Source organism: Agelaius tricolor, unplaced genomic scaffold (assembly GCF_023055355.1).
Source record: "Agelaius tricolor isolate 1412-34295 unplaced genomic scaffold, bAgeTri1.0.p SCAF_12, whole genome shotgun sequence".
Classification (NCBI taxonomy): Eukaryota; Metazoa; Chordata; class Aves; order Passeriformes; family Icteridae; genus Agelaius; species Agelaius tricolor.
Genome location: NW_027269272.1, coordinates 7,702,030 through 7,729,235, shown reverse-complemented (window position 1 = coordinate 7,729,235; position 27,206 = coordinate 7,702,030). Strand labels below are relative to the sequence as shown.

The 27,206-nt window shown below is 43.8% G+C and overlaps 1 protein-coding gene and 1 long non-coding RNA gene across 2 annotated transcripts in view; one reads left to right on the top strand and one right to left on the bottom strand.

Annotated features, from left to right (window-relative positions):
• Window positions 1-20,488, bottom strand: part of MYO7B (myosin VIIB) — a 45,658-nt gene extending 25,170 nt beyond the window's left edge. The window contains exons 1-20 of the mRNA XM_071437043.1: window positions 20,471-20,488; window positions 19,085-19,198; window positions 18,336-18,488; window positions 16,945-17,129; window positions 15,974-16,095; window positions 15,147-15,289; window positions 14,940-15,053; window positions 13,132-13,285; window positions 12,153-12,229; window positions 11,725-11,844; window positions 11,367-11,509; window positions 10,312-10,522; window positions 8,673-8,808; window positions 8,277-8,437; window positions 5,908-6,045; window positions 4,791-4,943; window positions 4,138-4,236; window positions 3,499-3,593; window positions 2,302-2,386; window positions 239-457 (exon numbers count right to left, since the gene is read on the bottom strand). Of these exons, the coding sequence (XP_071293144.1) occupies window positions 239-457; window positions 2,302-2,386; window positions 3,499-3,593; window positions 4,138-4,236; window positions 4,791-4,943; window positions 5,908-6,045; window positions 8,277-8,437; window positions 8,673-8,808; window positions 10,312-10,522; window positions 11,367-11,509; window positions 11,725-11,844; window positions 12,153-12,229; window positions 13,132-13,285; window positions 14,940-15,053; window positions 15,147-15,289; window positions 15,974-16,095; window positions 16,945-17,129; window positions 18,336-18,488; window positions 19,085-19,198; window positions 20,471-20,488 (2,640 nt within the window). The remainder of the gene's footprint in view (window positions 1-238; window positions 458-2,301; window positions 2,387-3,498; window positions 3,594-4,137; window positions 4,237-4,790; window positions 4,944-5,907; window positions 6,046-8,276; window positions 8,438-8,672; window positions 8,809-10,311; window positions 10,523-11,366; window positions 11,510-11,724; window positions 11,845-12,152; window positions 12,230-13,131; window positions 13,286-14,939; window positions 15,054-15,146; window positions 15,290-15,973; window positions 16,096-16,944; window positions 17,130-18,335; window positions 18,489-19,084; window positions 19,199-20,470) is intronic.
• LOC139594681 (uncharacterized) lies at window positions 5,781-22,761 on the top strand. The gene is made up of 4 exons (XR_011680728.1): window positions 5,781-5,879; window positions 7,590-7,705; window positions 13,154-13,409; window positions 22,683-22,761. It is a non-coding gene; the product is annotated as an uncharacterized lncRNA (long non-coding RNA).
• The last annotated feature ends 4,445 nt before the right edge of the window (window positions 22,762-27,206 follow it).

The window sequence follows — 27,206 nt, the reverse complement described above, 5'->3', positions numbered from 1 at the left end:
ACAGCCACTGCAGCTGTATCAGAGAAGTTTTGATCCACGATAATGATCACATAAAGCAATTGTAAACAAGATCAGTCTGCTGAACACTCTGCTTTTGTACTTGGCAAGAGTTCAAATTACAATACCCCAAAATTAATATCCACACCCAATGCTACCTTAAGCCGACACTTGCTGGTGATAAAATCTCCAGTGGAATTTCATAGAAACAATGTGTTCACCAGGTATCTGTGAGCATTACCTCCCTCTTCATCCTCTGGTAGGTCTGGCGAGTGAGCATGCCCCTTGCATAGGCCTGTATGACGCGTGCAGCTCTGTGCTGCTGTGCCAGGCTCTGGCGCAGCAGGAACCCGCGGCACCGCGCCTGGAAGGCCACGATCCGCGCGCGCGTGGCCTCGTAGCGCTGGGCCAGCTGCCGGCCGCGGTACAGCGCCTGCAGCCGCCCGAAGCCCAGCAGCACCTGGGGGTGCAGAGAGAAAAGGCATCATGGCTCAGAATCTCTGCTGGTCAGAGTGACACAGAGATACATACAAGTCTCTTTTTCCAGCCCAGCAGTCAAAGAAGGAGTCAGGATTCTTCTGTTCTCATTCTCAAGGTTGTTTATCATTTCTTATCTAGAACATTCTTTCTCTGACTCACTGAGGTCTGTCTGGCTGGTCGGGTTGAGGCACGCTGACCAACTTGGGGTGGTGTTATCTTTTTATACTAAAAACTACATGTACATTATTTATAATAACTTCTAAATACTTATCACTTATGTCAGACAGTGAGTTTCTACCTTAAACTAATCTAAAAGTGCTACTACCACAGGAGAAGATGGAGGCCAAGAAGAAGAAGGAGAAAGACTGGACACACTTAGATTCTTCTATCTTGCTTTCTGAACCCTTATTCTAAAATCACAAAAAATCTATTTTTCACCTCATGACAAACTATTACTCTACTTAAACTCTCTTGATTTGTAATTCTTCATATAAAGGTGTTAATTTGCTTTATGGGTCAAAATGAAAGTCACAGGTGTCCTGGGCTTTGTGCCAAGGTCTCTGAGCCCCTTGGCAGGGGCTTGAGCCATCTAAGACAGCCAGAGAGATGTCTTGGCTTCCAACAGTTATGGTTCCACACCATCGAGACAGGTAGGGATGTAAGGTGGGATGAGTAGAAGACAACAAATTTCGGTATCTGGATAAAGACACTGGAAGTGGCTAATGTAATATTACCCATTATGTTTTGTTTTCTACCAGTAATAGGCCTTTAAAACTAGTATATAGAGTTATTTGGGGGATTTGTTCTAGGGAGTGGCTCCAGAATTGACAATGGTAGCCTGGGATTACGTAAAGAGAAGGAAAAGAGCAAAAATGAAGCCAGGTGAATGGAAACAATTAGACAGGAATTGCATCACTGATGCAGAATATATAGTGTTTCTGACTGAAACTGGCAATTTCTCCTCCTTCCCATCTCAAATGGGATATTATTATTATTATTATTATTATTATTATTATTATTATTATTATTACCACCACTACTACTACTACTACTACTACTAATAATAATAATAATAATAACAACAATCCCTGTCACACAAATATGTAATCTGTGAGCGGCCCCAGTTTTCCTCACCCGGAAAATCCACCATCTACAGAAGATCAGCCAATATTTTTCACACAGAATCACACATAATCATCAAAGTTGGAAGAGACCTTCAAAATTATCTAGTCCAGTTGTCAATCCAGCAGCATCATAACTACCCCTAAACCATAGCCACAGGTGCCCCATTCAGATGCCTCTTCAACACATCCCAAGATGGTGACTCCACCACCACCCTGGGCAATTTATTCCAGAGCCTGACCACTCTTTCAGTGAATTTTTTTTCCTAATATCTAATCTGAATCTGAATCTCCCCTGGCAAAATTCTTAATAATGTGAGATTGATTTAATGACTTTTCTGGTAATTTTTTACAAATTCCCAGTTTTCCTGCAGCTCATAGCATGGTGATGATGCACAAAGGCTAGACTTGTGTTTCTGATTATAAGAAGTGTGGGACCACTTGTATGTCAGGTCTCTGGATCTAGGCCTGCCGAAGGTGAGTTGGGTTCTATTTCATCAAAAAGCAGAAATGTCACAGGTTTAGCAAGCCCTGAGAGGTCCCAGAGCCCTCCTTGGACTTTATACCATCCTTTACTCCCTGTCATCTATTCTCCCTTCAGGTGAGAATATCTTAATTCCTAATACTCCACTCTGTCTGGCAGGGTGCAATATATAAACACACACCCAAATGTAATTCATTGATTCATTCACCTTCGCCTTACCATTCTGAACTCCTTCCGGCAGCAGTAGCCTCTCCAGGCTGACTGAATGGCTACAGCAGACCTCCTCTGGTTCAGGAACTGCTTCCTAAGCAGACAGACATGGGAGGTGACAAACAACAGGTTATCTCTGTTGCTTCTTACGATAGTAGTAGAGAATAAGGTGGCTTTTTTTCCCTTTTAGGGGATGTCCACAGTCTGATGTCAGCCTTGTTTGCTGCAAAAATACTCATAGCAACTACAGACCAAATAAATTGCTGTGGTCAGAGAGCTCTGTAAGAACTGAAAACCCCTCACATCAAGACTGTTAACTTCCCCATCTAGTAACCTCTTTCTCTCTGTTTTGCTGCCTGGACAAGGAGCCCATCTGAGCAAGATGAACCTCAAGATGGTGCAAACTGTCACACTGCAACTGAAAAAGGCAGCACATAGCTCTGGTGGATTAAAAGTAAAAGCAAGCTGAGGCTTTTAGTTTGGATACTCTGTTGGATAGCAGGCAGAGTCTGAAAAGAAAAGAGGGACGTTTTGGGGCTTTTGTGTCATATTTTTTAGTTCTTCCTTCACTATGGTCAAGAGTATTTCTAAACCAAGCCAAGACTCAGTCCTATATCATGGTTCTGGTTGAGGGGTTACAAGATCCATGAGTACAAATCATGATGTAAAGCGTGTAATGAGGACAGACATTTATTTGACAGTGACTAAATTTCACTTCTGAAGATATTTCAAACTAAACCAGACACAATGCAAGAATTAGGCATCTTTGGCAAAGAGGAACACTAGTTAGTTTCCATCTGATTCTTGTCAACATCTTGTATCCAAGAAGCACCTAAATAAGAGAATTCTTGTAGCTCTGAGAAGGACACAGATTCCATAGGGATTTCCTGCTTTCCAGATGTCTACTGTTTACTAAAAATATTAGGAGCAAGTCCTCCTTTCAAACCTTCCTTTACATACATGCCACAGCCCTGCATTTTGAAAAACATCATGAAAATAACAAAACTGAGCCAAAACAAAATCTTTGTCCAACATCTGTGTAGATACACTGTGCTTTATTACACGATGAGCATGTAATTTAGGGCTGGTGGAAGGTATAGCCTGATACATTTCATACTCAAAAATGCTGCACAGAGTGTGTTAAGCTGCACCACAAAGATTAGCTACTTCAAAATAACATGAATCCCCTTCTGTAAGGTCACTGACCTGTCCTTCAATCCTCTCATCACCTTCTGGATAAGAAGAACCTTATCTGTGAGTACATTTTGGAGTTGCAGCTCCAATAGAGTGTCATGATGATCCTGTTAAAAGAAAGTGTGGATATGCCAGCTTAGCAGACTCACCTAAAACCTCTGGAAATGGGACACATGGTCTGAAAGAGACCCAAAATCAGCATGATGTAGCATAATGTGACTAAAATGCATTTATGGGACTGCAGGAGGAAGAGTGCACACCACCCGACCAGACTTGGTCTAGCTATAGCCATAAACAAGCAAGAATCTGCCTGCAGCAAGACTATTTTCAGCTGGGGTCATGCTACAGGCAAGGTGGTCCTCAGCAACAGTGCACTGGTATCCTGTTCTTTTTTATGCTCTAACACATTGCACTGTTCTGTTTCAGCTGCAGCCCTGTAGCACAGGAACAGAACCAGCCTCTCCTACATCAAACCCTCTCCATTGAATTATTTGACTTTCAAGAACAAAGACCCACCCTCAGATTCAAGAGAGAGTTTGTAAGTCAACCCAGTCCTCCTTGGTTGCCACTCTTGCACAAGCAGGCTAAGCTGTACTGTGAAGCATCCAATTTTTTCATGAGAAAAGACAATAAACTGTCTTTTTTACTTACTTTAAGGAAAATCTTGGTCTTTCCAACTTGCCAGCTTTCATCCTTGCCCAGCACTGCTTGGGAGATGCTGATGCAGCTCTGTCGAGTATCGTTCTTCAGCTGATGTGCAAAAGCATCATGATGTTAGGGCTTGGCTGTGAAACACAGCAACTGCTATGCAAGGATCTACTGCCCTGCATTCCAAAGGGTGAAGAGCAGAAACAGATGAGGTCTTGCACACCTCTGGGCTGGAAGTACCATGAATGAAAGTGGTTCAGCTTAAATGGACAGGAAGAGGAGGGATGTGATTGCATGACTAAACATTCCAGAGTCAAGGTGTGAGGAGGACATCAGAGGCCTGAGAAATGTGTGATCACAGTAAAAAGCCATCTGAGGGCAATGGGAATGGGGATGGTGCCCTGCCTGGGATGTCTGTGAGGAGCAGGCCAAGGACAGCTGCACCTCAAAGCAACTCTGTTTTCAGCTCAGGTTGAAGGGAGTATTTAACTATTTAGTTATAATTACTGTGATAACAGTTCCTGTGATGACTTCTCCTGTGCTGACAGCTCCTACAACTCTGCCAGCAGTAATTCAAGAGCTTTCTACTGTGGGAAAGACTAAAGCCTCGTAAGGAAAAGTTAGATTAGCCTTACACCATGTTTTTGCTTGCACACCTTTTGTCGAAGAGACCATGGCAGAAGAAATCTGTATCTCTCAAAGAACTCCTCAAAGCTGTAGCGGATGGGGTACCCGGCTTTCCTGATCTGAATGGTCTCCATCATCCCCGAATAGCGCAGCTGCTTGATACACAGCTCCCGATCAAACAGCTGAAAGGAAAACAGACAGGGAGGAGACTTAGCACTGAGAAAAGGTACACATGCACTATCCCTCAGAACGTGTCTATTAACCTCCAGCCTCAGAGGGCCTGCAAAATGGCATACTGTGCTTTTTTAAATTGTATTTTTCTTCTGTGCACTAAATTAATTCATTACAAGCATAAACAAGTCACCCCAAAGGATCTTCAATTTTGTGTATGTCAGCAGTAGAAACAGTCTGTTAACTTCAGTCTGGCTACCATTTTTTGTTCTAAAACTGCAATTTCAGTTGAACAGTGAATTCATCATATAATTCTGTAGGTGTGAATAGATGCATTAGCAACTTAGGCCCTTGGGCATACCATGCCAAGCACAGCAGGCATGCTGCTCTTTTCCTCTTATTATTGTTTAATCTTATCTGAGTTTCAAAGTTGGCTCACTAAGCCACATGCAGTGCTTCAAAAATTTTTAAATCACTTGACCAACACCATACAAGGTTTTAGAGTAGAATCAGGTTGAAATCCCCCAAGTCCCAGCCACATGTCCTAATGACAAATGGACTCTTCCTGGTATGTCAGACTAAGCCAAATCACCCCTCTCACAAACTTCCATAGCTCTCCTGTTCTCTCTCAGGCTATTTCATAGTATGATCATTGTTGATCCTGATGTTTTTTATTTGTTCCTATGTTGAGGCGCTACAGACTTTCAGTTTTATCTTTATTGAAAAGGTGTCCATAACTCTACTCAGGAATACACCAGTGTGCTTTTTTGCAATCCATTACTCTATGGTGCTTTTTTGAGATGCTTTTGTAAATTAACTATGCTATATCCTCCTATTATGTTTATTGCAGGAATACCCTGTACTCCAGCTCTCCTTAGATGCAGCCAAGTACAACTATAAAATGTTACACAAAAACTGAGAGCCTTTTCTCATAACAAACTTTAAAGGTAAGACTTTGTATTGTTAGAACATTACCAGTGGTTTCTTGTAGTCATTTGGCTTGATGCAGCGGATGAAGTATGGCTGGCACTGCTCCAGGATTTTCATGAGCTTTTCCAGGGATTGCTTGAACTGTCCTCCCAGTGTCGAGAGCCGCTTGGTGGTATCCAAGCCCTGGGAAGAGAAAGCACATGCTGACTGCAACATCATTCACTCTCAGAGGCTAATTAATAAACCTGTGTATTTTTGTAAAATCTAACAGCATCACACAACCATCAGGAAAAAAAAAATATTTACCTACATGGGAGCTACACTGGTCACCTGCACCGTATTAATTTATGTTTATTCTTGTAAAGAAACCCCTCACTAAGTGCTTTCACCTACTTTGGCACTAAGTTCTACGAGCAGGGGTGGCTGTGGTGGAAGTAATTCCACCCACAGGAGCCCACATGCACCTGGCTGCTCCAACCAAGGCTGTGTTTAGTGCCAGGCCTGGGTGCCAAGCTGTGATTCCTGGGAGTGTGCCTGAAAGCTTGGTGAGAAACAGCCACTCCCAAAGGAGGAATAAACTCTAGGCCAGATATTTTGCTGCCATCATAGCTAGGAATGCTAAAGATTCAGAACAGCCCATTCCTTAGGGGTTAGGATGGCTGATCACCTTGTTCATTAATACTACAGTAAGCAGTGAAAAGGCAAACTTTTACTGGAGTATAAGGTATGAGGTACTCCAGACTTCCCCAGCCTCTCTGACATCACAGTTCCACCTGTCTTTTTCACACAAATTAGGCCTAAGTTTCTACATCTCCGTATGGGCACATTAAATTACAGTGACAAGAGTACAGATTCCAAGTAACAAAAGGACTGCACTGGCCTTTTACATACAGACAATGTGCTGAACAATCAGGGCCTGTTTGTTTGGGGGGTTTGGTCCATTGTGGGGTTGTTGGAATTTTTTCAAAGTAAATCATTTAAAGTCCAGTGGTTCCCCCTCACTTCCACGATCATTAGGGTACCTCATCCTGCTGTTCTTGCTTCTAAAGTGCCCTTTTGAGTACTCAGATTTCCACCCTCTGCTTTAGCAACAGGGCAAGGCTGCCCTCCAGTGATCAGTCATTTGTGTCTTTGGAAAACAGCTCCTGTCTCATTGCAGCTCTGATGCATCTTAGGGCTAGCAAGCACCCAAAGTGGGTATAATAACAACACATACATATTTTAGTGATTTTTACTCTCAGACCTTAGAGGCCTTTCTGCTGTACCATCAGTGGGATGGCCACACAAGGCCAAAGCCCATGCCCTCATGATCTCACACATGCAACATTGTTACAGCTGAATTTGTTGTTAAGTTAATGGTGACTTTTCTCTTGTGGTGTGTCAGGAAAGGAACTCTGAGACCTCAGGACAAAAGAATGTTTTCTGGCACATTGCTCATTATTCTTTTTTGTAGCCTGCTTCTTAGGCTTCCCAATGGTGGTCCCATTTATTTGAACACCAACAGCTAATTTCTGTGCATTTTGACATAGGGTAGCCCACATTTGGTATTTCCTTTCTTGAGATGCTGCTTTAGTTTTTTTCAATAACACAGCCTTATTTATTGGGACAAGGCCCATTAGAGCAATGTAAATACACCTGATATTTAATCTGGAGGTATTCATAGCATTTAAGAGATGGTAAGCCAGTTATCTGCTGCTTATACCACTTCTGACATTCTTTGCCCCCAGGATGTTTACCTGTCCATGGCCAGGTGTTCTGGACAGCAGAAAGCCACACTGGGACAAAGACAGAGGAAGAAAGGACAAGATCAGAAAACAATGCCAGGAGAATAGACAGATAACAGGTAAGATAGCAAGCTGATAGTTCTGTATCCTGACAGGAAAACTCAAAGATGTAAACAAGCAAAAGTACCTTCACATACTGGTGACACTACATAGCTAAATGTTCAGAAATCAAGGTATGTGGAAGCTGGAGCAGGACAGAGAACCTGAACTGTGCCCCACACTGTTTTCTAGTCCACTGCACTTCACATCCTTATTTTCACTAGGCACAGACACAACAGGCTCAGTGGAGTCTGTGATAATGACCCATCATGAACTCTGTCACACAGTGACATCCAGTCAGTGACAACATGTGGGGAGGCATCAGGACCCATGGTTCTGAAACAACTGCAGGCATGGCTACACAGCTGTCCAGGGTGCACACCTGCCTGACAGGGCTGACACTGCACTTGTTTACAGCATGAACACCAGACCCTGACTTTTCCTGCAGCCCCCTTGTCAGAAACAACTTGAATGAAAGAGATAGGGATTTGCAGAGACAATGCAAAAGAAAGAGGAGATCAAGAACAGCCAGAGGTGTATGGAAGGCAGGGGAAACTGGTTGTTTCTGCAAGACAGTGCCAGTAAACCAACCTTGTAGACCTGGTCAGATCCAAGATGCCGAATGGTCCCACGTCCCAGAATAGGTGGGGTTGTTTCCACCTGGAAAATCTCTCTCAGGAATTTGTTTTTGGAGGAATGGACCACTTGCATTACATTAGCACTCAGTGTGTCACGATTTTTCTCCAAGAAATCTATAGGATGGAAACAAAATGCCTGTCACCTCTGCAGCCTGGTGGATCTAGCACCACTGTCTACCTAAAATCCACTTAATTTACACTAACTTGCAGATTGGTTTAGAATAATCCTTCTGACCTCCAGATCAACTTCAGATCAACACTACCCTGGAGAGCTACATATCCAGGTCATGCACCCATCCAGGGCAAGTCATGCCCTTCCCTTCACCTTCTGTATCCAGCAAAGACTCACCTTTTGATTCATAAAAGACAACCCCAGCAAAGTGGTTGATGCCAAACTTGGTATCATGAACACTCTTAGGTGGGATGTAGACATTACTTTTACCATGGAGGGAATTGATTTTGACAAGCATGGTGGCATCTGTGCCCTAGAAACAAATACAGGTAAAAAAGGATGGTTAAGCAGATTGTACTCAGGAAACAAACAGAAGTGGTGCTCAGAGATAACAGAAGCTCAAATTCTGCCCTTATGTGTGTAGTAGATCTGGAGAAAGTGCCAACAGTATCTTTCCTTTTACACAGACCCCTGTCTCAAGCATCATGACAGAACACACCATCAAGCACATGGCCTGGTGTTTTAGGGCTGTACACAAGTCCCCATAACATCACCAACATCACCAGATGGGCTGAGAATTTACCAGATCCTTGGACATCACAAGCAAAGCCCCCACCAATCTTCTCACACCCTGCTACCCAGGAAGCTGTAAGGGATGCCTCCTCCTCCTCCTGGGCAGGCACAGTTCTTCTTGCATTCCCCAGCTGGTGCAAGACTCAGAGATCCCTGGAGGAATCCCTGAGCAGATCCCAGCCAGCATGCCCAGACCATGGGTTCCAGAGGCTAGGCAGTCAGCTGGGTGCTTCTCTTCAAGGGGTGCCATCACGATGCCATCCCCTCATGGGCCATGTGAGCTCTCTGCACTCACCTGCACCCAGAGCAGTGGGGGCTTTGCTCTCAGAAGTCATGTGCGCTGGGAATCATGGAAGAGGTGCCTTCCTGATCTGTGGGACCACCCTCTTTTTAGGGAAGAAAGGGAAAAGCTGTCTGCCTGTACATGATCCTCTAGTTACCTGAAGGACTACAAATGAGCTGAGGCAGGGGCTTGCTTTTCTGGACACCCTCCATTGTCATCTGATTCCTGCACCACCACTCCAGTTTAGCCTCACCATGCTCTGCAGACTATGAAAATGCTCTACAGGGATGTCTGAGATCAGACCTCTGTTCTTTTTTTTGTGATGACTGACTTTTGCAGAATAATATTTCACAGAACCACAGAATCATGGCAGACAACATCCACAGCCTTTTCCTCATGCACTAAGCAGGTCACCTTGTCATGGAAGATCAGATTGGTCAAGCAGGGCCTTTGCTGACTGGGCCTGATCAACTTGTTGCTCTGTACCTGCCCTGTGATGGTGCTCAAATGATCTGTTTATGACCTTCCCTGGCACCAAGGTTAGCTGCTAGGCCTGTAGTTCCCCTCCAGTTCCTCACTACGGTGACATTGCTCAATTAAGTCTGTCAGCAAGGGGAAGAAAGAGCAAGCTGCAGCCCAGACCAACAACAGAACAATACTCAAACAATAAACGTTTTCAAAGATTTCCCAAGAAGCCCTTGTAAAATGATCCAGCCTCCTTCCCTTCTGTGTCTGGAACTGCTGTAAGAGTTTCAACAGCAAGGCCCCAGGAAGAGCACATTCCAGCAGAGAGTGAAGCAGTTGTGTAGTGAGCTAATTTGAAAGAAACATCTATGGGGAGACGATATTGCCTCTCCTAACGTATCTCAAAGCCACTTCTGCATTTCTGTGTGTCTAAGCCCAAGTGTTACCTGTGAGCTGTGTGCAAAGCCAGCATTATGAGTGAAACCAGGAATTTACCTTTGGGAACCTGCTCTCTTCATCAATGAGGGAGATGATATTCATGGGCTTGAGTGCAATGACTTCCAGAGTCTGGTGGTTATCAGTGAAGTCAATGTTGTTCCAGGCAATGTGCTCTGCAATATACTCCTCTTGCTCCAGCTTGAAGACATGGTGCACAAAGAACTGCTGAAGGTGCTCATTTGCAATGTTAATGCACAGCTGCTCAAAACTGGGGAAGAACAAGATGAAAGAAAGCCCATGGTCATCCTTGGCCAGTGCTGCACTGCTCTCTGTTGCTTGTTTAGCCTCTGCATTAAATGCATTCCAGATACAGCACTGCCACATTCCACAGTGCTGTGACCACCATCACTGCACATTGCCAACCTCAGCAATACAAGGAGGCATTTTCTGCTGTGGCAAAGACCCTCAGCAATGAGCCAGCTGATGACTGATTTTTGCTGAGTAGACAAGAAAAAATCTTTATGTCTTTCAAGAAGCTCCAGAGATAAAGGGGAACATGTAACTGTGAAAATCACTTATGAGCATGTGACATGTTTCTGCTTGCACTGGCACTACCACTTGTTTTATTATTTACTCCTTTATACTGCACCTAAGTATCATAGCCTCATACTTGCTGTGGCACACTGTGTGTGCCTCTGGGATGCTCACCACAGTGAGGACCCATGGGGACTGCAGGTCTTGGGAACAGCACAAAATAACGGGAGAGAACACAAAAGATAGAAGACAGACTGTAGAGATCCTAGATTCTGTTCCAGAAGTCACTGAGGAACATTATCTGGCTGAAGGCCAGAAAATTCCTCGGGATCTGGAATAGACAAGTGCTATGGCTGCACTAAAATGAAGGCTAGGGAAGGAGGCAGAAATATGATCAAGACTGAAGAAAAATGGAATCTGCATGATCAAAACTGTGAAAATCCAGTAATGGAATTCTCACCATTATTCTGAGAATCAGGATAATGATTAAAGAGCACGTATCTCTTTGTTTTTTTGTTCTTCCCCTTTACATCAGCTGCTTTTCAGCTTCCTATTGCATTGCATCTGGAGCTTCCTACCTGTTGTTGCTGAAGTTTTCAAACCCAAAAATGTCCAGCAGTCCAATGGATTGATGTCTGTCTTTAGGCTTCTGAGAAGCTGGGTTGAAAATGGCTGAGTTGATTTTGTTCACAATCCACAAGAATATCCGTCCATATATACCCTGAGAAAAAAAATGAAAGAGGAATTGGAGCCCATCATTGGAGAGTTTGGATGTAACTTACTGCTTGCTATTGTGCTGTCAAGCTGTGCCTGAGAACTGCAAGGGCCTGGAGCCCTCTGGGTTAATGTTAATCACATAGGGCTCCTCAGCCAGGAAGAAAGACAGCTCTGAAAGCATCCCCAGTGTTTAAACAGGGAAGCTGTGAGCACCAGTACCTTCACAAAGGCATCCTTCCCATTGGCAGCTTGAACCACATTCAGAGGCCTGGACACACTTTCTCCTCGGACAATGATGGAGAGGTTTGTGAGGCTGTTCTGGAGTTCACTAGAGTCCACCTGGAGAAACAGTCATGGCAACCTGGTCATTCCAGGTGAACAAAGGAAATCCAGCAAAGTCTGTATCAGGAGGAGGACTATGACAAACTGCTTGTCTAGCAGCATCCACTGGCAACTTGCTGTCCCATTTAAAGGTCTCTCTCCTTGGAGAGACATTTGCAACAGCATGACTGGAGTGTCAGCAGGACAGAGGCAACATTGCCTGTTTAATGTTCATTCCTACATAAACTCCAGAGTCGTGCTCTGCCAGTGAGCTGATGGAACAAGGGAGAAGGAAGAACCAGCAGCAGCAGATGAGAGTCCATTACCTCGAGCAGCTTGGTGGCGATGGAGAAGTGTGGGGAGTCTATCACATCAGAGCAGTCCAGGTTGTCGTACACGGCCGCTGCAAGGAAGAAACAGCCAGTCTCAGGGAGAACCATCACTGTTGTTAATGTGGCTGTATTTCTGTGACCCCATAACACTGGGAAGGTACTCAGTTCTCATTTGAAACTGACAGGTTTGGTGGTTTTATCAAGGAGGGTCCTGATTTCACCTGGATCCTGGGATCTTCAGGGCTCTCTCATGCCTAGAATGTCAGGCTAAAAACAGCAGCCAAGCTGAAAAGGTTAGTCATTTAAAATAGTAACTGTTGGGGATCTGGGGAAGTCATATCTGACTCCAGAAAATATGTTTCTGGAAATATTTTTCCTGCGTATCTGACTTGTGGGAAATCAGACAACAAAGAGGAATACAAGAAATTCCTAATTTTAGTAGTGATGATTAATCCAAAGAATCCACCTGGAATCTCTGTATTGGGCCTACTGTATCACAAAGTGAGGAGTTCTTTTCTAAAATGTGAAAGCTTTTGGCATGTGCTGGTGAGTCACACTGCCACACTGTGCCTGTCCATTCCCATGCAGGTGAGTGCACCTATGCAGGTGAGTGTTCAGCAGACTTAAGCAGGAGGATGACTGCTATTATCTCCAAGGCAAACATCACTCCTGTGTTCTCTGGCCTGTGAGGAACAACAATCAGCAAATGTAGCATGGGATTATATTCTGTTGTTTCATTTGTGTGATAAGGGCCATGGAGACCTGACAGTATGACAAAATAAGAATATGATGCTGTTTTTCAAAACACATAGCAGTGGAGTCACAAATCAGAATTTCATGGTGCTTATCTGCCTGCCCTTCCAACTCTGTTCACCTGTTAATACAGGTCAGAGGAGTACAACCTAATCTGTGCAGGGAAGTACCTTTACCATGAAGTCTGAGGAAAGGTAAGCCCAGGCAAGGCTGAATTTACCTTGGAACTCTACATTGCCTAGGTGCAGGATGGCAGCCAGCAGCTTGCTGATGTCCCAGTGCTCAGAGTCTGAGAACATGAGGATCTTCATGGCCGAGCGGATGTGGGCATAATCCTTGGCGTCGTTCCGGCTGTCGCAGGACGTGCAGTTACCCTGCAAGCACCACACCAACAGGTGAGGAACATCCTCCTATTACCCAAACAAGAACGAAAGCACGTGCAGACTGACAAGCCTTTGTACACAGGGTGGCTATCCTGTGAGTCCTCAAGGATACAAGGTAAAAACCTATTTAGATGTTCTATATCCTCTTCCCGTGATTGTATCTTCCTTCATTTTTTCTCTCAAAAAGAATTCATTAACAGAGGGCTCAGTAATGCATTTATCCAGGACTAGGCTGAATACTGAGGAAGCCAAAAGGAAAAGCTGATGGGAAGGCTGCTCTAGAGCACAGAAGGACAGGAAGCTTTGACAAGGTTACCTACATTTACAAGGCCATGCCTGTTTCTTTGGTTTCTTCTCTCTGCCATGTCAATGGAAAATTAAGAGCCCTAATCCCAAATGAAAGCAAGATAGGCTGGATAAGTACTAGAAGGCAGATCTCAAAATAAAAATATTAGGTCCTAGTGGAAGGCAAATGGAAGCATCCAAGGCAGCATCAGAAGCTCCTTCATCAAAGCCTGCACAGCAGGTCCTACGATGCTGCTCCTGATAAAAACTATTTTCAGCCATAACAGAGATGAGGAAATTCCTTTTTTACCCCTGCCATTTATGACAATATAGTGTGATGATTATAAAAATGAAATATTCCTAGTCATTTCAGTTTACAGTATGTAAAGATGCCAGCTTGTACCAACAGCTGATCTTTACAAAACCATGGGTATGTTCTCCTTTAATCCAATCCTCTTATTTCAGTATCACAGTGCCCTAACTGCTGACCAAGGAGCCTTTTCATGGAATGGCCAATAGGCTAATTGCACTAATGGCACTCATCAGCTTTGCTGCAAGATCACTGCTCTTTTGAAAACATTACATTTGAAAAAATCTCCACAACTTTATTGGTTTTGCTTTTGAGACCCCAAAACCAGACTTGTTTTCATTTCCTAGAAATTAGATGCTCAGCTCCATCTAATTTCAGTAGAGGCAGGACTTAAACACATGCTTCCCACAGCTGTAGAACAGCCCAAATCTAACCAGCTGGCATATTGAATGTGAAGTATATACACAGGCTAAAGGATAGGCTTTTCAACATGGCTTTCATGTCCTAAACCATTCAATTAGCTATTTTCAAAAACCTCACCTATGAAGATCCCACTTCTGCCACAACGGCATCATAACTCATGGTCATTAGCATCAGTCATGGGAGGTTATGCTGAATGCCAGCTGCCTGCATTATGTATATAAGATATATTAGATATAAGGTCTAGAATTCTTATTAATTTTCCTCTAAGGTACATATATGTGATTACTGTTCTCCCTGGCATGAGATCCCTTGCATTCCTTTGAAATCTGAGTGTCTGTGAAAGTGGGGGATGTTGTCCACCTTCTGTTTTAAGATGTCCTTAATATTTCTTAAGTCTGACTTTGACAGAAAGCTTTGACCTGCCACAAGCTGCTTCCCACTGGTGGACAATACAGTAAGTGTCTTAAACTGATGCTCACAGCACTTTTGGCATTACTGTTTCTGGTACTTTAAGGGAAGGACTGTTCATGTTTGGTAACTACCATCTGCAGCTCCTAGTGATTGTAATTGCTTGCTGTAAGAAGCAAATGGCAGAGGGATATTAGAAAATAAAGCAGAGATTATTACCATAGTGAGATAAGTGTACTCTGAAGCAGTGCCCAGATTCAGCATCTTTTTCTGCTCTGTATTCATCCCCATTAGCATGCAGTAGAAGATATGATAGTTCCTCTCCTCTGGAGCCTAAAAATAAAAGAAATAGGCCAATGGGCAGCCTTTCCAGGATAAGCTTCTAACACAAGAACAGGCAGAACATACCCCTGCCAGTGCCCTCACCTGCCGGCAGACCCGGGACTTCTCCAGGAGGAACTGTTCTATCCGGGCTCCTTCTATCACACCACTCTGGTTGAAGTGGATATCAATGTATTTCCCAAAGCGGCTTGAATTGTCATTTCGAATTGTCTTGGCATTTCCAAAAGCTGATGGGCAAGGCACAGAGACAGTATCTGTATTATTGCAGTTCATGAACATCAAGCCTATTTTTTTTCCCCTTCTACTTTGCTGTTAGTATTTTACACATTGTGTTCCAAATGACAGCGCTGAGAAGCACTGGAGAATGTCTTGTCTCAGTCTGTCTCCTGAAGAGAGGGGCAGGCATACTGTGCACCCAGATAATTGGGTCCTAAAAGACATATTCAAATGATCCAAATGTGGTCTACATCTGGCCAGCCAAGAGATCTGGGCAAGTCTGAAGACCTCCAGAATGATTTACTGGGAACATGTTGATCCCTGTACAGAGAAAGATGGGTGTCTCAGGGAGCTCCCCTATAGATACACCTGTGCTTGGCCAGTCACTTTGTCACTGTCTAGGGCAAATGCCAAACCAGGGGGCTTTGCCTTGGGCTCTGCAGTCCCAAGGACTCTTTGTGCTCCTGGCAGTTCCAGGGTTATACTACAGAGGCAACTCCTCCTACAGCATGAGAGCAAAGCTGCTGTGGACTGCATGGGAACATGGCAGAAAAGTATAGAGAACATCTACAGTGCATCACCAGTGTTTCAGGAGGTTACCAGTTAAGCAGATACAATGGTGCAAGGATCTGTTTCTGATTCATTTTATCCTGAGAGAAATGTGGTAAATCAGCCATGTTTGCTAAGTAACCCACCTTCCAGAATGGGGTTGGCCTCTAGGATTTGCTGCTCTATCCAGGAATGCTGGCCACTGACAGCTGCCAGAAACTGAAGTATTAGCTTTGTACTTTCAGTTTTACCAGCTCCAGATTCTCCACTGCAGTAAGAAAAAAAGACCATTACAGGCTTCCTAATTTTTTTTAGTAATGTGGCAGACCAAGATAAAAAAAACAAAACATTTCCATTAAAGTTTACCCTGTGAATGGCAGATAAGACTGTCTTTCACAGAGGGCCAGAAAATTTGAGTCTTTCATCATCTTATTTGCTCAAATTTAAGTTGTCAGACTTAGGCTGAGAACTAAATTCTCCCACCAATTAAAAACAAGCAAATCCATGGAAGACATTCTGTACCTATGCAAATTAAATGACCACCTGCTTATCTTCTTTATTGCACTACCAGATTGTCACTGCTAGTGTTAGCACATCAGCTGAGTTGACTCAGCTATAATCAGATACTATTGCAATGAGATTATCTGGTTCTTCACATTGATGACAAAAAGAAAATGGATTCTTTATACGAAGAAGAAATCTTCCATCCACCTTTGGGTTAGCAGAGGTTATTTCTCTTGAGGAAATGTCTAGCCTTGGAAAATACATGTAACATAAATATTCTGTCTCCAAGGTAAAAGATAGCCCTATATCACACACACTCAGGTGTTATGTTTCTGTATGTAGTGACCACATGCAGAATGTACAACCACATTGAAAGACTCTGAGGGAAAACAATGGGCTTTGGAAACTCTTTGATTTTCTTTTACCTTTTCCCGTCCTAACTGAAAATGAAGGAGCAGGGAAGAAAATATTTCCTTCCCATTGTCTCTAGTTTAATCTGTGCCCTTCCATTTGGAACGTCTGGAGACCTTCCTGTGTCCACCTGTGTCCACAAGGTGCCCCAAAGCATAGCCAGACTTGGCTTCTGCTATTTGTCCTCTACAAGTCCATTCACCTGATCACACAGCACTGGTCTCTCTTATTCCTCTTCATATTGAAGTAACAGTTATCTGCAATGGCAAAGACATGAGGTGGAAGCTCTCCAATCCTCTTGTTACAGTAGAGTCTGATCTGATCCACCGTGTAGAGGGGCAGCAGCTGGTATGGATTCACTGCTACAAGGATTGATCCTGTGTAAGTCTGGAAAACAGTTGTGAGGATTATTGCTATAGCCAACAGGCAAACAAGAATACAACCAAAGCCACTTGCAGTATAAATCTAAACAGAGGCAGGAGGGAAGCCTGGGAGATGATAGCACTTGGTGAGGCTGAGAGCCCAGTTCCTCACTATCAGCTGCTGTTGAACACCCCAGGATAAGGAAGAATGCTAGGTGTAATCTCCTTGCTAAATGGCAGCTCAGTTCTCTGTCTCAAGCTGAAGCACACAGAAGTCCAATTTAACCTGGCACTTTGGTGTTCTCATGAGGTGTTTTGCAGTGTTTTGTTAAGCTGCTTTTGTATTCTAATGCAGATGTAGCTGAACTTTGCTAATGGGCCAAGTTATAGTTGTGCTATTCATACAATGATTTAGAAACATTTGTATACAGCAACACCAGTGAAATGAAGGAGGCTGTTGAAGGCTGTGGAGATGCAAGGCAACAATATTGTTTGAAAACTAAATGAAACAAATGCAGGCTGCTAGAGTTTAATATAATAGGTCTATCCACACACCTTGTTAATTGTAACTGTAGGATATATAAAATCAGTCCTTTTTAACACTAAATATCATCACACCTATGTTGTAAGAGGCAGCTTCTCTCCAGTACTGTAATGGGAGGCAATATATAATATTATATAATACAACATGGGAGGCAAGGCATGGAAAAACCTGAATATTAATTATAATATTACAAACTGGAAACTGAGGAAAAAAGAAAATAAAATTGCCAAATTTCCCAGTTACAGATAAAACCTGTAATGGACAAAATATCCAGATTTATTCATTAGCCATCTTATTACATCAAAATCAAGTAAATGTTGGCTTGAACTGGGGGACAATTGAAATCATGTCACTGCATACTAGTTAGGCTGATCTTCCAGGTAATAGCAGCAGTAAGCTGTAACATGAGCTGGATTTAGTTCACTCTCAGTGGCTGGTGGCAATGATTGCTCTGGGAGAAAGTAAGTGAAGTCACTACCTGTGCCAGCACTGTGACTGAGGGGCAGCCAAAGTACTTGAGTGAAAGAAGAGAACAACTGTGTTGTGTCTCCTTGGCACCCTCAGTCATTAAAGAAGTCAGAGGGCCCTTTGTGTGAAAGGCTCACAGGCTGCTCAAGTCACTTGTTAAATGTAGAAGCCATTCCTGGACGTGACCTGGCTGTCCCTGGAAGTGACTGTGGCACTCACATAGATTTTGTGCTCCTGGTGTCGGATGAGGAGGTTGTGCACCATGCCAGCTTCATGGAGGTCCCCGAGGCGGATCATGTCCTCTACCCCCTGCACAGAGGAGGGGTGCATCAGCTGCACCATGTGCATATTCCGAGCTGTGATCCAGTGCTCCTGACAAAGGCAAGGCACAGACTTTAATGTGTGATGCTGTGGCTCAGAGACAAACAAAGGAGAGCTGGGTAAGACTAGAGTGAGCTTCAGCACAATACATGCTCAAGCAAGCATGTTCCAACACACAGGGGACTGGCCTACAGGAATTAACTGGTTTAAAACAAGATGATTTAAAACACTGAATGAAACCATTCAGGTGAGTTCTGAACAGCACCGATTTTAACACTGCTCACAGTGCAACTCTGTCATCACAGGCAGAACATTGTATGAGGTAGGGATGAACTGATTTCAGTGGGATGATGTTTCCACCTAAAACTTCACCAAATTTAGGGATTGGAGCCCATCCATTTCCTTTTCCTAGCCATGTAGATATAACCTCTATCTTAGGAAGCTCCAGGATGGTCACCTGGAGATGCCAGGTGACCATCCTGTACTTGCCTTATTTCTGTAGTCTTTCTTTCAGTATATCCTGTCTATATCAAAGTCAGACCACCTGGATAGATGGAGCTTTGGTCTGACCCAACAGGACCTTCTTTTGTATTTTGTACTTTTACATTTCATGTTCATCTTTTAAAGAAGGTCATAGCATAGCCCACCTTGCCTTCATCATCCTCCAGCAAAATCCGTCCTGAGTCAGATTCCTTCACAACTGCCCCAATTGGGACATTAAATTCACTGTTTGGTTGAGTGTCCAGCCACACATGATCACCCTGGGGAGAAAAAAGCTACTGTCAAGTACAGTGACATACTTGATGCCATGTAGCTCACAGGCAAACACCTCTTGGTCTTCCTTTTTTAGTTATTTGATTTCTACAGCAGTGTTTAACTGGGTAAGTTCTTACTGCTTGCAGGCAGTACATTCACAGACCTCTGAATTCTACTCCCAGCTCCACAGCTGATCTGGAACATGACTTAGGACAAGTCATCAAACCCAGCTGTCTCACAAGAGGAAATGAGACTTTTCCCAAGGACAGCAATAATGCACTCCAGTACCTCTCAGAAGCTGCTGGGGTCTTAGTGAATGCTGGGGAACTGGCTTGGCAGCCTCACATGAGTTATGATATTTTCTCAGAAGAGATTCTTGAGAACATAGACTTTACCAGAAAAGAGAAAAACAAACAAACATATGTACATACTGGATGCCTGGAAATGTAGAGGCCTCCATTATGATAAATTTTAGATATATATTTTTCCTGTTATAGCTGAAATGTGAGTGCATCCATGATCTCTCTTAGAAAAAAAAGCCACCAACATTCTTTATCCTGCCCAGTTCCTCTCTTCACATAGGTAGAGGCTTGTCAACATCTGGCACCTCTGCAGAGCAAGCAAGAACCTGCTCTGCTGTGCCTGGAGGAAGGGGTGAGCCCAGCTGCCCTTTTCTAGGAATGAGCAACATCTTGGTGTTGCCTGTACCAGTGTCCTGGTTATACTTCCCTACTCCAGGCCCTCAGGAACACCTTCTCTTTCTCCAGTCCCTAATGCAGATTCAAACAGAAAGAGGGAATAAAAACTGAACAGAGTTGTAGATCAGTGGACTTTGTAGCTGTGTCTTGTCATATACAACGTTTGTTACACACCATATCACTGATTGTCATAGTTTCAATGTTTTTACTGAAAAAAAAAATAATCTTTTTCCTCTCAAAATACTTTTTGGCTTGCATTTAAAACCAAACAACCAATGTAAAGCATCCATAAGCATTGCACAAGATTATGAAGAATGTTGCAGACTAACAGCTCTTATTTGTGTTGAATAAAACTCCAAAAGTAATTTGTGCCACACCTTGTGACAGAGGTCACCTCTCAACAAGAGGATAGCCTGGTGAGGCAAGACATCTGCTTCCCTAGTATAGGCTGAAATTATTTTATACCTTCTTGATGCTGGGTTATTGCAACTTTCTCTTGATTGAACCATGATGGTAAGGTAATCTTCCTCCTCTGGGCCTCAGGCTAATCACTCAATCAGAAAAAAGAGTAGGACTTACCTTTCTGAAAACCACCATTATGTTTCAGATCACTGTATGCAACCTGCATGCCAAGAACATAATGTTAGGTCAGAAAAAGGCTTTGATGAGAACAGACAGTGGGGTTTCCTTGCAAAAAATTAACATCAAAATATCTTGAAATAATTTTGTTAAAGCAGAAAAGATCATTAAGATACACCCAGTGTAGAAACAATGACACCATCTGCAAAGACCCTGCAGCACTGGGGTGGTGCTCTGAGTTCTACCACATAACTCTTAGCTCTTAGCCCGAAGGATTTCACTGGGCACATTTTCATACCAAATAGTTCTCTCAGTCAAGTGCTAGGCACAATTATTGTCTGAACTTCAAGGTTGGCCTACTAATAAAAAGACTCCACAGTGCAATGTGATTTGATGCACAAGACTTACCTTTAGCTGTTCTATTAACCCAGCAGCTCAGTGGCTATCCCAGACACACAGCTTTAATTCATACTTTCCAAGCTGAATTCCCTCAGACCCTCCAGCTTGAACCCACCACCAAACAGAAATGGAGGCCTAGAGTTCACCTTCCTTGGCTGGAATGGGAGGGATTGCAATCAAGGCATGAACAGCAAAATAAGGGACTGGAGGGAGCCACAATAAAATTAGGAACTCACTACCAAGAACATAACAGCCAAAATATCAGCGACCAGAGATCTACAGCAGTGCTTTAACTAAGGGATGATGCAGTTTAGGCTGTCCTAACCAAGAAACTAATATCTTCAAAGCAACTTTCTGTCCCACAGAGCTGGATTTTGGGAGTGATTCCACAACTAGGATGATTTGCCAGCTGGTCTTTCATATTCTGTTATTCTTATGGCAAATTCTTATTCAGGACTCGGAGGCAGGACCTATGTATCAGCTTCAGCACTGAGATGGCCTGTGGCTGTGAGTGGTGCAGGATGGCACAGAAGCACAGTCCTTGGGAAACATAGGCTAAAGATGGGCCACAGTCACTGATTCACAACTGACAAGCAGTTTTTCACCTGCACCAGAAAGCAGAATATGGCAAAAGAGGAGAAATGTTGACCCCGAACAAGGAGGGAGTGGCAGATGCAAGCACAGAGACAGCCATAGAGTGTCACAGCTGTCTCCAGATCCGGTCTGACAGCAGCCACAAGCAGACGTGTAGGGAGGAGATCCCATATCATCCCAGGATATGCAGTTCCAACATTTCAAATTCTTATTCCCAGAGAAGCCATAAGTGGACACCCCCTGTACCTGGTTGCATGGCCACTTCCTGGCCAAGCCTGGCTCTCTCTTCTGTTTCTCTTGACAAAGTAATGCTGCACTATAAACCAAACTGCACCCCACAGGATGGGAATTTACCTCTCCAGAAGAAATCTTCACTGTGTGGCTTTTGCAGCTCAGGTCCCTCTTTTTCATAGGCATTGACATAAGAAGGGAAAGGAAGGTGAAACTGGCCCTGGTGCCATTAAGTTCCAGTTCTCCACTGCACAAAGGAGGAAATGACTGAAGCACGGTTATTTATTACAGGACTTTGCTCCCAGTTCAGTGTATATGTCACTTCCAGGTCAGGTGTTCCAGTGAGTATGAAGGCTAATACTTGCTTGAGTGAAACTTAAACTTCAGTCTCTCCACTGGGCCTGTATCCTTTCAGATTTCTGGAAAGCACTCCCAGAATAAAATCCTTTAGCATCTGGTCTTATCCTGCTCCAACATGACTGACTTCCCTAGGACTATCTCTCACCCTGTTATGTATGAAGAAAATCAGCCCCTCATCTCTTCACCAAAACCTCTCCTTGGTTTTCCATAGCTCTTTTCTGCAAGAAAATGCCCATCAGTCTGTGTTCTGTCTGGTCTGTGTTTCACAGTACCTCAGACCAAAACTAACTTATCACATTTAACTGGAATTCATACACACACCCATATAATGGGACAAAAGAAACAGAAGTGTAGTACATCTGTAGAGAGGCAGATACAGGTTTTCTCCAGCCAGAGCAAGAACTCAGGAATCAAGCACATTCCAGCCCTTATGATGAGCCCAAACAGTGAAGATGAGATTTTTTCCATGCACCTTAACTCAGCAGTGTCACCTTCCTCCAGGGCCCTGTGCACAACACTGTGCACTAGTCTGTGGACCCACTATTGAACATGCAAATGTAAATGTGCAATAATTGTGAGCATGTGCTAGCTCACCTAATACCCTAATTCTTATTTTCTTGCTTCCTAGGTTCACTGTATAAAGGGACCCCTGCTGTAACTCCACGTCCAAGCCAGAGGTAAGGATTCATGCATGGCAATAAATAGTTGGGAGTAGCCTGTGTTTATCAACATCACACATTTGTGTTTTAATGTCAGCCTCCTTACCTGAGTTTTTGTTTAAGTCTTACAGCAGCAGATACAAATGCAGAAATAAAATGTAGGCCCTTTAGAGCTCAGAGACTTTTGGAGAGAAGCAGAAAGCCACAGAGAGCTTTCTTCAAGTTTCTAACTGTGCAAGTCATTCCTACTCAAAGATTTTGTTCTTTAGCAGACAGCAAACATTCTTTTTTGAATACAGCTTGTGATTAACATAATTCCAAGTACTGGTTTTATTAGGTAAAGGTCAAATAGTGGCAAAGAAATCAAAGTACATACCTTTATACTACCAAGGCAGATATCTAAACCCAAAGCTTTTTGTATAATTGGACAAAAAATGCCAAGCATATTTCTTCAGAAAACAAAACATACCTGCTGAAATTCCAAATGGAGCCTGTTTGGGGGCAGAGAATCTCATTCTAAAATTACCTATGTTGTTAACACTTTTGCCCAAGACACAGTGTGTGTGCTACTTCAGAGAGAAGTACAGGATATATTCCTATAGACACTGTACTAGATGGAATCATAGGGAAATCAAGGTCATCTGAAAGAAAAGTACAACTCATTGTACAGCTGAAATATGCACTAGAAGGAGATTTTGATTTCCACAGCTGACATACTCAAGAGGTAGAAAACAAAAGCTGAGGGAGCAGGCACTTGATATACCAAGGGGAAGCAGCCAAGATGCTCTGTGCAGCACATGCAGCTAATGAGATGAGCAGGCTAAAGGTGCCTCCAGAGAAAGACCTGTGAGTGCACAGGGGCAGCTCAGGGTTGGCAGGCACTGAGCTGTGCAAACGGGGAAAGACAGGAGAGGAACTTGCCAGGAATGAGCAACGCAATGTACTGCTGAACACAGAGTTTGGTGAGGGACTGTGCAGGGCACAGGAACATTTGTAGTGGTAATTAGGGATAATCTGTGGCATGGTCTATGCTGATCAATTGTTGTAAGCTTTCCTTTAGGCAAATTGCTGATGGTGAAGATTGTGACATTACAGCTTAAGTAATAAAGCTCAAAAAATTATTAAGTATGTAGCAAGACACTGGCACAGGCTGCCCAGAGAAGCCATGGCTGCCCCATCCCTGGAAGTGTCCAAGGCCAGGTTGGACTGGGCTTGGAGCAACCTGGGATATGGAAGATGCCCCTGTTATGGTGGAACTGGATGAGCTTTAAGGCCCCTTCCAATCCAAACCACTCTGTGATTCTATGATGAATGCTGCACCGAGAAAAGCAACAAAATAAAATTGGATGAACCCTGGTGAATTTAATCCTGCTGTTGTTCAAAGTAATAGGTCTGTCCAGATAGACATGTGTTAACAAAACTGCCTCTTCCTGACACTTCCGAATTAAGAGATTGATGTCACGATCAAAGGGTTTAATTTGCACATGGCATTACCTTTCATATTTTCTCTCCAGCTAAATCAAAGTGGCCTTGTCACTTCTGCAGCAGGTCCTGGGTACCACACATCATTTTATGTTAAACTAGTTATTTCTCTGAGGTTTCTGAAGCGAGGTGGATTGGGTGTAACAATTTGCAATTTAAACTGTTCATTCAGCAGTCCTCTTGCCTACATTAACCTGCTTCCCTTCCTTTAAGCAGATTTGTAGCTCTAAGTCACTGATGTCTGTTAACCCTGAAAGGGGCAGTGCAGGAAACAAACTAAATAAGAAGTACATACCATTAAAGGATTTCCAAGGGCATCGCATGGTTTTCTTGAGCATTCTGTTCCTCAGGGAAAGGCTTATTTCATTCCAGCCTGTTCATGGAGTTGCACAGTGAGGCAGACTGGCAGGGCTCTGGGATCTGTGTCATTACACACCTTCACACATGCCAAGTGGGCGCTGCTTACGCTGCTTGCTAGAAGACAGGTCATTCTCCCCCACTGTGCAATCCCATTACGGTCTGACTGTCACTCCATCCTTCCTTTTGGAAAGCAGCCAGGATGGTATTACAAGAGTATGTTACAGACTGCTGCTGCCAAGCTCTGGCTCATGAGGAACAAAGGCATGTGCAGGTTAGTGTGCACACACACGTTACCTGCAGCACGAGGGCTGGAATGGAGGCACAGTTATTCAGCATCCATGAGGTGAGGTTGTTTCAGACACAGTGCTCCCTCTCCTGGGTGATGCATGTGGCGTGTCACAAGTAGATTAGGAGGTTTCATTTCAGAAAGATTGGAATTCATAACAACTAGGAAGAAACCTCTGTGCCTCCTTCCACTCTCAGTAAATGCACAAAATCTCTAATCTTTTATCAGTGCTGCCTTAGTGCATCTGGAATTTGGGACTCACCATCACTGCAGAACATGGCACATATCTATAAAGGACTAATTTCCAAGCTAGACTATCATCATACTGTGATCCTCTTGGAACTTTAGTATGGGATAGATTTCTGTGTTTTCTAGGCACCTTGGTACACTTTTCAGGTACCCTGGTACAGATTATTCAACAAGGATTTTTGGGGTTTTTTTTTGTTCGCTTCTATTTATGTTCTCCCTTTTCAATTATTTTCTGTTACACTACTCCCATGTTATTTCCTTATTCCTTTATTTGTTGTGTTGTAAAGTTTTCATCCTGCCTTCTATTTAGTCAGTTGTGTAAAGTCATTCAATTTCTTTATGGAAGTCAGAGAAGTGCAATGACAGGAGCCTCCCATCACATACTGCTACATGGGCCTGCTCCTTCCAGAAAAGATGTCAGTGAAACCACACAGTGCAAAGATCTAAAAGAAGTAAAAATCATATGGGAAGAGGAAAAAAGGACATGATACCATTAAGAGTGTGGTCCTGAGACTCACTTAAGGATCTTTGTGGCTATCTGGAAAAGACCAGAGCAGTAGAGCTGTAAACAGAGACATTATCTGTGTTTTATGGAAGCTTCTTTCAGGGGAAAAAAAAAAAAAAGGTTTCCTCCATTTTTGCTAAGAATTTAGAATTGTATCTGAGAAACATCTGACTCCACTGCCACTTTCTCCTTCTAGGTGTTTCACTGTAGAAGATGTTGAGTAATGACTCAGTCCTGAGAGTTAGCTGTCTTTAGCCTGGTACACTGAACTCTCTGCATGAAACTATGATTGTTGCTGGACAGAAAATGTTGGTTAATAATGGCTTAACCTCTCTGCCATCTACTCCAAGGTGCCTCTAGCACAGAAGAATTAGACTAATTTTGCCTGAATACTCAACTTACTAAATTTTGATGGCTCTGAACAAGGGTGCATCATGCAGAATTAGAAAAGTCACTGTTGTTATGAAATAGACCAGATGACAGGGGCAGCAATTTTCTATCTGTCTGATATTGACCTGTATTCCCCTAAAAAATGAAGGTGCTTTTATGACAGACTGAGGGGCAGGTCACCAGTACCATACGCAATTATTAGACTCATCATTTTGAAATGCTGCAGGAATGACAGCAGCCATCCCTAATAACCCTCAGCTAGCATATCATGTGCATGCCAAATACATGAGTAATGCTACTATTCAGAGGATAGGGGCTATTGAAACAGAGCACAACAATCCCTGAAAAACACCAGCCTTGTTTTGCCCTGCCCAGGTTTACTCCGGAAGTCACCATCCCCCGGGAGCTCAGGGTGAACTTTCAGTCAATCCTGAAAGGCTAAATCTGGAGGAACCACCCACACATGAACTAGATTGAACTGGAGCTCAGCCAGGACAGCCAGGCCTCAATTTGCTGAGAATCTGTCCTTCCTTTCCATGGCCATGGTGGGTCCCCTTCCAGCCAGCTGCAAACATGAGCATTGCCAGCCCCCTCGAAAGATCAGAGCCCACTCGTGTGCCTGAGCTCTGCTCTGCTTCGCCACCTTCTTGTGGGGATGCGCGTTAATCTTGCTGACTTGGCTTGTAAAGAGCACATAAATTTACCTATTATTTAAATGGCAAAATCTTTTCTCTAGATCACCCTCCACATCTCCCACCCTCAGTCACGGTGGGAAGCCTCGCAGCAGATGGCCCTTTGTCTGGCAGAAGGGAGATGTTGGAACTCTCGGGTGGCTCGGGGCTGTGGCTCCCGGCAGCCATTTACAGTGTCAGGGGCTGGTTTGGTCTCCTGGGAATTCCCGCAGGACTCAGACACGGCAGCACCTTTGCCAGGATCACAGCCAGGTCACCCAGCAGGTGAGCACTGCCAGGTCACCCAGGGGTTACAAACAGCCTTTTATCCTCCAAGGCTCCTTCAGTTTCCCCAGCGCTTCAGCTGTCAAGCTGAAACCAAGCTATATTCTAAGGGTGGTGGTGTGGGTTGGGAGGGAAGCGAAGCGGAGAGGCCGAAACGTTCCCGGGTTTGTTGTGGCCGAGCCCGAGGCCACAGGGCGCGGCCGGCCGGAACGGCCAGCGCCCCCTGGCGGCCGCTGCCAGAAGTCTCGCGAGACCCGGCGCACCG